General features: G+C 34.8%; 2 protein-coding genes across 13 annotated transcripts in view; one reads left to right on the forward strand and one right to left on the reverse strand.

The window, feature by feature from the left end:
* LOC144975943 (E3 ubiquitin-protein ligase PDZRN3-like) overlaps positions 1-9995 on the forward strand; it is a 509994-nt gene extending 499999 nt beyond the window's left edge. For 7 of the 12 annotated variants that reach the window (XM_078920167.1, XM_078920162.1, XM_078920164.1 and 4 more), the window contains 3 exons: positions 1240-1371; positions 2182-2433; positions 3323-9995. In XM_078920167.1, coding sequence (XP_078776293.1) covers positions 1240-1371; positions 2182-2433; positions 3323-4978 — 2040 coding nt within the window. In that variant the 3' untranslated portion in view covers positions 4979-9995. The remainder of the gene's footprint in view (positions 1-1239; positions 1372-2181; positions 2434-3322) is intronic. The other 5 variants (XR_013646001.1, XR_013645999.1, XR_013645998.1 and 2 more) reach the window with 1 other exon arrangement.
* The window catches only part of LOC144975946 (uncharacterized), a 551710-nt gene that overhangs the window by 193758 nt on the left and 347952 nt on the right, over positions 1-10000 (reverse strand). The window lies entirely within an intron of this gene.

Here is a 10000-nt window from a genome sequence, read left to right on the forward strand (position 1 = left end):
CACTTGGTAGATAAGTCTCTACAAGGAATAATTTATCTGTATAGGTTAATTGACTCTTTCCCCGGCTGTCTACATTGGGTCATAATAATAATAATAATTACGGTAAAAATCCTATTAGACTGATGTGAAATTAAACACCGAATAAAGTCGTGATTTTGTTGTTTGTTTTGACAACATGAATCCTGTTGAGAAATAAGCTAACGTAGTACATTATTATGATAATAATATTATTATCGTTATTTGTAACCCTTCGTCTCTAAGCGGTAATATGTCAGAATTAACTTGGTGTTGTGATATTGAATTCTTAACCTCAAATATGAAAGTTGCGGTTTATTTCTCTTCGATATGATGAAGACTGAATACTATTTCTTGTATTGTAAAAAGTTATAAAATTCTCTTTATCATCATTCCATCTTTACATTTACTTTTTGGGGGTCCAATTCATCCCAACGCAATACCGTTTTGAGTTGGTGGGGCACATTTAATTTGTCGTTGGTGAGTGCCGAGTGTGTATCTAAGTGTATATAAACTGTGATTTGAATGTGTATCTCGCCATAAGTTTTTTGTGTGTTTTTACTCCGATAAAGAGCTTACTATTCTGACAGTAACCGGAATATATCTTTGTGATTTTTTGTGAGTCTTTTTTTACAAGGAGCTAGACATTGTGAAAGGTTTTGCTTCGTTAATTTTATATAATTTCTGATATCTTATTTCTAATGGAACTTAAATTTTCGTTAGAAATAAGTGTTTATTTTTTAAAGATATAGATATAATTGATAATATTTGATTATTGTTTTTTAAATGCAACTTTTTGAAACGGTTATTTTTATCCTTATAAGGTTAAAATTTGGTATGTCCTTTTGATTTCTTTATGGGTAAATTTGAATTTCGCCATCCTGTTTCAGTAATTGTGCACACTGCTTGTGTTTTGGATTTCAGTGGTTTGTTTTATGTCATACTTGATTTATTTTTGAAATAATGTTTCATTTTTTACCTATTGATTGATTGATTGATTTATTTATTTATATATTTATTTATATTTATATTTATTTATCCATTTGTCTGTTTATTTATATGCATTTGTATCTTTATTTATTTATTTATTTATTGTTCATTTACTATTTATTTATTGACTCTTTTTTATTCATGATTTAATTATATTATATTAACTATTTATTTACTTATTTACATATTTATTTATTTATGCATTTATTTATTTATTTATTTATTTATTTCTAGCGTACTATCGACGAGGAGGGAGGCATAACGGATGCTACAGGCACCACAGAAAATTCCTCACAGAAACACGAGAAAGATAGCGGTGTTGGGCGTACCGACGAAAGTACTCGAAACGACGAAAGTTCGGAGCAGGTAGGGTCTCCATGTGTGTGTATGTTGCCGTTTTATTTAAAGAACACATTATGTACTATTTGTGACCCTTCGCCTCAAAACGGTATTAAGTCGGGATGGTTAAGATGTTGAAAATTGAATTTATAGCCAGAAATATCAGACTAATGATGAGTTTGTATGTTTTATTGAGGAGAATGGATACCATATTTTAGGGTGCTAATGCCAACAATTTATATTTTTGACCAGTTTTAATATTTAATTAGCCTTTTAAGCATCTGGTCCGTTCCGACATAATACCGTTTTGAGACGATGGGTCACATTTGGTTTTTAAAAATAACGGCAGTATTTGTATTTCTGTGTGTTATATATTTTTCTCGTATTTAGAAGTCTTTCATTCATGGTGATGGTCCGTCTGGTCATAGTTATGTAGGAGGTATTGTTGAAGCTGATGTCTATGATGATGATGATGATGATGCTGATGATAATGATGATGATGTCGATGATAATGGTGATGATGATGATGACGATGACGGAGATGATGATGATGATGATGATGATGATGATGATGATGATGATGATGATGATGATGATGATGATGATGGTTATATTATAAACAGAAAGAGAAAAGAAGATGGATCAACAGAATGATTAAGAGAAAGAAAATGCGGGAATGACTATTGGTCGTGATGTTGGTAAGGTATAAAAATAAGAGGGGGGGGGGTGAGGTATTTTAGCAACGATGTCATTCCTGCTAATGATGCTATTTGATATGACCAATTATCGAAAACCATGACATTAATACATTTATACACAAATCCTCACTCCCCGCAGGAAACGTTCGATTCCGAAAGCATTATAATGCCAGCTCCAAACAGCCAAGGCAAATTTCGCCATCCCAGTACTGACAGCTATCTGTCCGGGGAATCCCCTGGTATTGCCTGCACCAGATTCCGGGAAATGCTCGATCATCGTTGTGGCAGTATCGGGAATTCCCCGAGACACGAGGTGGTCGGAAGGAAAGACTCTGAGAGCAGCCTGGAAAGAGAGTTAGCCATGTTGAATAAGGAAATGGAAGATATTCAGGTATTTTATCACAGAATTTATTGGAAGTCTTTACTCTCTATCTCTCTCTCTCTCTCTCTCTCTCTCTCTCTCTCTCTCTCTCTCTCTCTCTCTCTCTCTCTCTCTCTCCATCTTCCCCACCATTTGTTTCTCTCACACCCCCTTCACACACTCTCTCTCTCTCTCGCTCTCCAGAGCTCTCCCCGTTACCTCCATCCCCCTCTCTCTCTCTCTCTCTCTCTCTGTCTCTCTCTCTCTTTCTCTCTCTCTCTCTTTCTCTCTCCCTATCTCTCCATCTTCCGCATCATTTGTTTCTCTCACATCCCCTTCACTCTCTCTCTATTTCTCTCTCTCTCTCTCTCTCTATCTCTCTCTCTCTTTCTCTCTCTTTCTCTCTCTCTCTTTCTCTCTCATCACCATCATCAAAGTTCTAGTTTGACATGGTGTGCTCTTTCTAGATTATGTGAGGCCCTTTAATTGCTACGAAGTATCAGATCTTTTTTTTTCAATTTTTATTTAAATTGGAGTGGATGAAGTAAGGATGTCACCAAATTGTGATGCGGGAGACCTGGTGGCAGGTGTCCTTTTTTGTTGTTGTAAAGTGTGATGTAGAGACACCAAATTGATCAGCCATAGGAATTTTAAAAAAAAATTTTTTAAATAAAATAAATATATATATATATGTATATATATATATATATATATATATATATATATATATATATATATATGTGTGTGTGTGGGTGTGTGTGGGTGTGTGTGTGTGTAATGAGAAAAAAAATAATCATAAAAATTGAAGGCAAACAGAAAAATAACAAACAAACAAAATCAACACAAACAAAAAATATAAACAATCACTCGGGGAATGTAAAGATTACCTTATAATTTTTTTTTCTCCCTTTTCACACAGGTTGAGTGTCAAGACTTGATAGACAACCACAACCTTCGAGATCAGCAACAGCGGGTCTCCACGTTTAACGAGTCGGTCCTCAGAGGAGACATTCAACGAAGTCCCCGGATTGTGCCTCGAATGGGAACTCGGTTGCCCATGGATCCGTCTGGCCTTTGCAGGAAACCCGTCCAGTCACCACTGGGGCCAAGCAGCCCTGGTATTCCGACAGGCAGTAACGGTACCATTGGGAGCCCCGTTATCCCCAGCCAGCCTCCACCCAACAATCTTTCCACGACAACACCTTCGTCAACTACTAAAGCCAGTCTTTCATCGAATTCGACGACCACGGCAGCAATGAACATCAACAACAATATAAAAAGCAACGGTAATATCAATAACAACAACAATAACAACAACAACAACAACAGCACTTACAATGACTACGCAGTTCCCATGCCCCCCACCCACCACCATTACGACCTACCCCATGCTCACCCTTCATCTCACCCCAGCCTATCATCATCCGGTCAGACCTCTTCTTCTTCCGGTATGACGTCACATTGCCATGTCAGCGGTGGCGTCAACAACGTAGAGTTTAGCTCCAATACCAACACGTCTAGTTCAAACGCCAGCATGGGTGTTATTTGTGAGAAAGACAAAGAGTTCTGGACAACGACCAGTGCTTACAACACGGGAGAAAGCTGTCGCAGTACCCCTCTCACCTTGGAGTTGAACCCAGCTACAAACGACAGCAATGAAAACATAGGTCTGAGCGGATCAATGCTGTGTCTCGCCACGCCCTCTAACGGATCCGCCACGCTGGTCACCAGTGACACCGAGAAACAAACCCAAACCCCTACAAAACCTCGAGACTATTCTAGTGAAGACAGCGGCCATGGTCATCACCCAAAGAGTTCTAGTTCTTCTCACACACTTAAAGCAATGAGCATCTCCGAGAGTATGAAGTCTGGTATATCTCAGCAAGCTCAAATGGGCGAGTCACTCCAAGAACTTTATTTACGTTGTGCTGACGTCATGTACACAAATAGAGCAAACTTAGAGCACACGATTTCTGTACAGCAAAAACTATTTCAGCAACAGCTTGATCAGCAAGCTAGAGTGCGCGGTGCGAGTCAGTCTCCTGGTCACGTTAACAATACAGGAAGCGGTGGGGAAGTTGTACCCGGGGAAGGAGCAAAAAATAGCCCCGGTCAGACTGCGCCTTCAGATAGTGGTCAGATGGAATGGGTGGTGAAGCGAAGACCCGATGGTACCAGATACATTACTAGAAGGCCTGTCAGAAGTAAAATGTTGAAGGAGCGTGCCAAGAAAATCAGCGAGGAAAGATGCGGGATGACCACAGATGACGATGCCATGTCTGAAATGAAAACAGGAAGATATTGGTCAAAGGAAGATAGAAAAAGGCATCTGGAAAAGGCTAAAGATTATAAGAGGAAGAAGGAATTATTCGAGAAGACAAAAATGGACACGTTGAAAGAAATCGAGGAAAAGAAAGAAGTAAACATTGTAGAGCTTAGTCATCGAAAGATGATGAAGCACAAAGGTAAAAAAGTTTTCGACAATTTTACGACAGTCAAAGAAATGCTTGCACATGGAAGCAAAGTTAGTGAAGGAAAAAATTATAATCCTTTGTTATCTGTGACAACGGTATAAACATTGTTTTCTCCTTCGACTTGTAATTTATTATAATGTTGTATGTATTATAACTACAAGACAGAGACAGTTGACTCCATTGTTGGAATTCAGAAAGGAGTTGGTGGTTAAAGGAACCATTTTGATAATTCCTATTTGGGTTTTAATAACTCCGAAAGAAGACTTATGGACATCTTGATTTTGTAAGATAAATACAAATATTGATGGACTTGGTTTTAATAAGGTGATGTGTTTCATCAACACAGTAGCCTTTACATTTTGTAGTCTTTCGAACTGTGTTATAGTATTTAACACACTTATCACTTGTCATTTGTTTTTCATCCAAGCCTCTGCCTGTTTACGATTCGTGGATTCGTGACCTCAGGTTTTTATTAAGTATCGATTATCGATTAATATCGATACGTCATTTATGATTGACCCCTGACCTGTGAACTCCTTACTATTTAAAGGATTATTTTCGCCTTCACTGCTGCTCCTCACTCGTCTGAAGCGGATGTGACTCTGAATGTGGAACCAATCAATGTGTGTTGATTTAATGAAGTCAGTGATTTTCACACGTGTTACAACAATCAAAATAGATAAAAACTGCTTGTTTGAGTATAGAAAACAGATTTGATATAATAAGAATGATATCAGCAATTTGTGTACACATGATATGCGAGTAGATATATAGTGTAACCATATTATTATTGTAAAGCGTGAGTATATTCAGTGTGCTGGGTTAGATGTGTAAGTTTAAGTAAGGTCTTATAGAGCAGATCATTTATTCTACAGTGAATATGAATCTGAAAAGAGCACACATATGTGTGTGTTTTTAAAAATAAATTTCTAGAACATAATTAAAGACAAAAAGTATGGTAGATGATTATGAACGCTGTGATTGTAAGCCTATTTTCTGCTCTTGAGAGACATGTGGTGTTATTTGTCGGTCAGATAGAAGATTGAACACACAACTTTCAATCTGGCTAAAGATGTCAAATATTTTCCATTTCCTCTTAATTAACATTGACTTCTCTAGATAGAATGCAGTGGACGTCACACAATGCTTTTTTAATTTTTTTTTCTCCAGAGAGTTTGTTGTCGCATTGTATAACATATAAACAATGCTCATACATTTGTGTGTTAATTTACAAATAGATTCTAGACCTGGTGTATTATTGTTTTATTATGGACAAAACTTGCGAGAAGAAACATTTGAACATTAAATTGTTTTTAAAATGTTCTCTTGTTTTGAGGAGTTTGTGTCCAATACTGGTGGTACCTACTGATTTAATATGAGATATAACAGCTTAGTGTTGATTAGGGGCTTCAATTTACACACATAATTTACAAGTGTGAGATTATCAATGGAAATGCGTTTGTTTCTCGGTTATTTACGAGGAGAACTATCTACACTGAGATATTGAAAAGAGATGCTTAGAACGGTTTTTGTAGTTTTTTTTTTTCCTTTAAAAAAATAAATCAGTAATTTTGACATTTTAACAATCATATGGCGTCTAAATTAGAATTGGTTTTTAACAACAAACTGTCTAGAGTTCCTGTTATATAAAAAAGAATATAATCAAGTTATTCCAAGCATCCTCTTTGAATAAACATCCTTGTGAGAAATTAGCATTGATGAGAAATAAGCTCATATCATCATTGACCGAGGGGAATGAAAAGAGCGAGAAACACATTTCCTCCTCTGCGGACAACATCCCAATCTAAATCCTATCATAATATTCACCTGTCTATAATTCAACATTATTCAGTCCTTTATGCTAGTGTTATACTATTTGTATAGTATTTATTTAAATATATTATTTCATTTCTATACCACAAATTCAAAAGTCCTAACCTACTACTTTTATTTCAAGAATTCCATTTTTATGATTTTTTTTCAAGCAATTCCTCCAGGACAAGCTAATAGGGAATGAGATTAGCGGAAGAGTAGCGTCCCTTGATTGGACGTCACCCATAGTCTGTGACGTCACCGGCGGAAAATTTATTAGAGAGAGAACGTCATTTTGGTTGTGCGCATGCGTCTCTCGTCCTCGAGGTGACGTCACAGACTATGGGTGACGTCCAATCAAGGGACGCTACTCTTCCGCTAATCTCATTCCCTATAGCATTGGGGTTTTTTTTATCGACTCATCAAAAGATTTGGGTGGGTCACTGTTTGAATCTCTTTACAATACAAATGAGACAGCTGGGAACCTTTTCATGACCATTAAAATAAAAAGCTCTCTTCCAAACAGTGGAACAACTTAACAACTTTATAGGATTAAAAAATTTTCTTTAGTCTACATTTTAACTTGAAATTTTATTCAATTACGATTTTTCAGACTTTTAAAAACATATTTATTATTTATTCTATTCAGACTGATTCAGAAAATAGAATTATTATTTTAGGATTCGTTGATTTTTTGGTTGTTTTTAATTATAATATTTTTTAAAGGAAACGAGAATAACTTTTAATCAGCATATTTTGCTATAGAATGTTATAATAATAAAAAAACATAAATCAAAAGGAAGCAAATTGAAAAATATGAAATATTTTTATTTGCAAATTATTAGATTTGTTTTTCAAAGTTACAATACATCTCTATTTCTGAAATGGAATTTTTAAAAATAAATAAATAAAACAAAGAACCTGCAACTCTCGCAGTTTTCTTGTAACCATCACTAGGTATTCAAGATCAGTAACTTACTGTAATCTCTAGCCTATTCCAGATACGCTTATGACAGTTTTTAGGCCACATTTTATGCTAGACTTTGGCCTCTATGATAAGAACAAAATATTTTATTTTTCCTTAAATTGTTCATCAAAGCATCCATTATCTTATTTCATTGAACATTTTAAACACTGAACTGCACAATGTCTATTTATTTTGAGAGTTCCAGAGTAAATCCTAAGATAAACGTTTGAATGCAAGTTAAGATTGCATTTAATCCATACAAAAAAAAACCACAATCTTTGCTGTTTTTCCAACCAATCACGTGTTATGAGCTTTCGTTACTAAATTCAATCACCAATACTGCTATACTCTGAGGGAAAAATAATTCATGTATTTAAAATTTTGGCTAGAAAACTCATTCCTTCAAATATGTATTGATTAAAATTACCCTCATCTTGGAAAAAAAAACAACTCTCAACCCCGGGACTTCGCGAAGACCCAAGTTTGAGAGTTTGTTTTTGCCAAGATGATGGTCATTTTAATTGATCGATATTTAACGCAGACAAGTTTTCTGGCCAAAATTTTAAACATTCGTTTTTACAGAGTTTGACAAAAATACTGTGTGCAATATGAATGTTATTTGATGTCTTCTGTGTCTGATAAATAATTTGTTCCAAAAGGTTACGTATTGTTATAATTTTATTATAACAACCAAATAAGTGGAAACCTGACACTAACAAAACAGTTTTTTTTTTTTTCAAATTTTGGTCAGCAAACTTTACTTCATATTTTAGTGATCAATAAAGATCACCCCTAACTTGTTATAATGTTGATAAATTTCATAAAGCAGAATAATTCGAATTTACATTGAAACTGACGCCTTAAAATTGGATATTATGCTTAATTTAAACGGGTTTTTTTATCTGGAATGAATTCCTTCATTAAAGACATTGAGTTTTGATTCTTAAACTTAAAATCACTAACATTTCTTAATTTGACTATTGATTTGATGTTTTCTTAAGGCATAGGTACTAGTTTATAAGTAGTCTTCATCCTGACAGTTGCAGTTTGAAGATATTTCAGGCTTGAGAATTTTTATACAGCTTAACTCACTCAATCCTAGAGAATTTTGCTACTTTTCAAAATTGAAAAAAAAACTGTATTAAAAATGAGTATGTGGATAGATAGTTTTATTCAACTATCATAAACTTGTAAAAAGGAAAAACGTTAACTTTGATACTACGCCTATAATTTGTCTCAGAAAAAATGTAATAAATAGGCATGTGGTGTGGCAACAAGGGTACACAGCCGGTATCGTCGGTGTTAGGGTTGAGTGAGTTAAAAATAGATGATGTCAGGGTTGATCTGAGTTCGAGTCGATCTATTTTTAAAGTAAAATTTGTCTGGCCAAAATCAGAAAAAGATATTTTGTTTCGTGATTTGTCATTTTACGACAGATGGTAATAAATGGAATAAATGAGATTTAGTGAAAAACAAACAGTGTAAATAAAGTAGACGCTGCTAGCCTTTATATATTTCGATGAAGTGTCTTCTCTAAAAGAGAAGGAGAGAGGGAGAGAGAGAGAGAGAGAGAGAGAGAGAGAGAGAGAGAGAGAGAGAGAGAGAGAGAGAGAGAGACAGAAGTTTTTCATTTAGCGATTAGTCCAATTTATCCGAAATCAAATATGTCCACCTGGTAAATCTTTGATAAAACTTTCAAATTTTTCCTCAACGATAAATAATTCAAAGACCTCATTTCAAGAACTTTAACCCTATACAATATTATATCCAACACGATTTGATAATTTACAGACGCAAGTCACTGTTTTTCCAACCAATCAAGTGTTATGAGCTTTCGTTATAAAATCCAATCACAAATACTGCTATACTCGAAAGGAAAAAATAATTCATATATTTATAATTTTGGCTAGAAAACTCATTCCTTAAAATATCTATGGATTAAAATTACCCTCATCTTGGAAAAAACTCTCAAACCCGGGACAATAAAACCAATCCTCCTTCAACGAAAATTCGTATAATTACGAAATATTGCCTACAATTTCAGAGCTTCCTATAAGCACCTCTAAGTCATTATAACTCATTGAAAATAAAAGTAACTGCCACACTACATAATTTTAAAGGGTTTTCAAGTGTTATTTAATCCTTGTGAGGGTAAAGTGTTGATTTTTAAAGTTAACTATATCGACTACAATTAATTTCTCCCCAAAATAACGAATTTTTAGATTTTAAACTTGGCAGGTCTGTAAAACACTCAAGGGCCTTAACCCTAGTTATAGATGTCAGTTGATCAAGATACTACTTATATAAATGTGTTGTTTTTTTTTTTTTTTGTTTTGTTTTCGAT

Source organism: Berghia stephanieae, chromosome 6, assembly GCF_034508935.2.
Source record: "Berghia stephanieae isolate SIO BIC M18660-M18661 chromosome 6, UCSD_Bste_1.3, whole genome shotgun sequence".
Taxonomy (NCBI): Eukaryota; Metazoa; Mollusca; class Gastropoda; order Nudibranchia; family Aeolidiidae; genus Berghia; species Berghia stephanieae.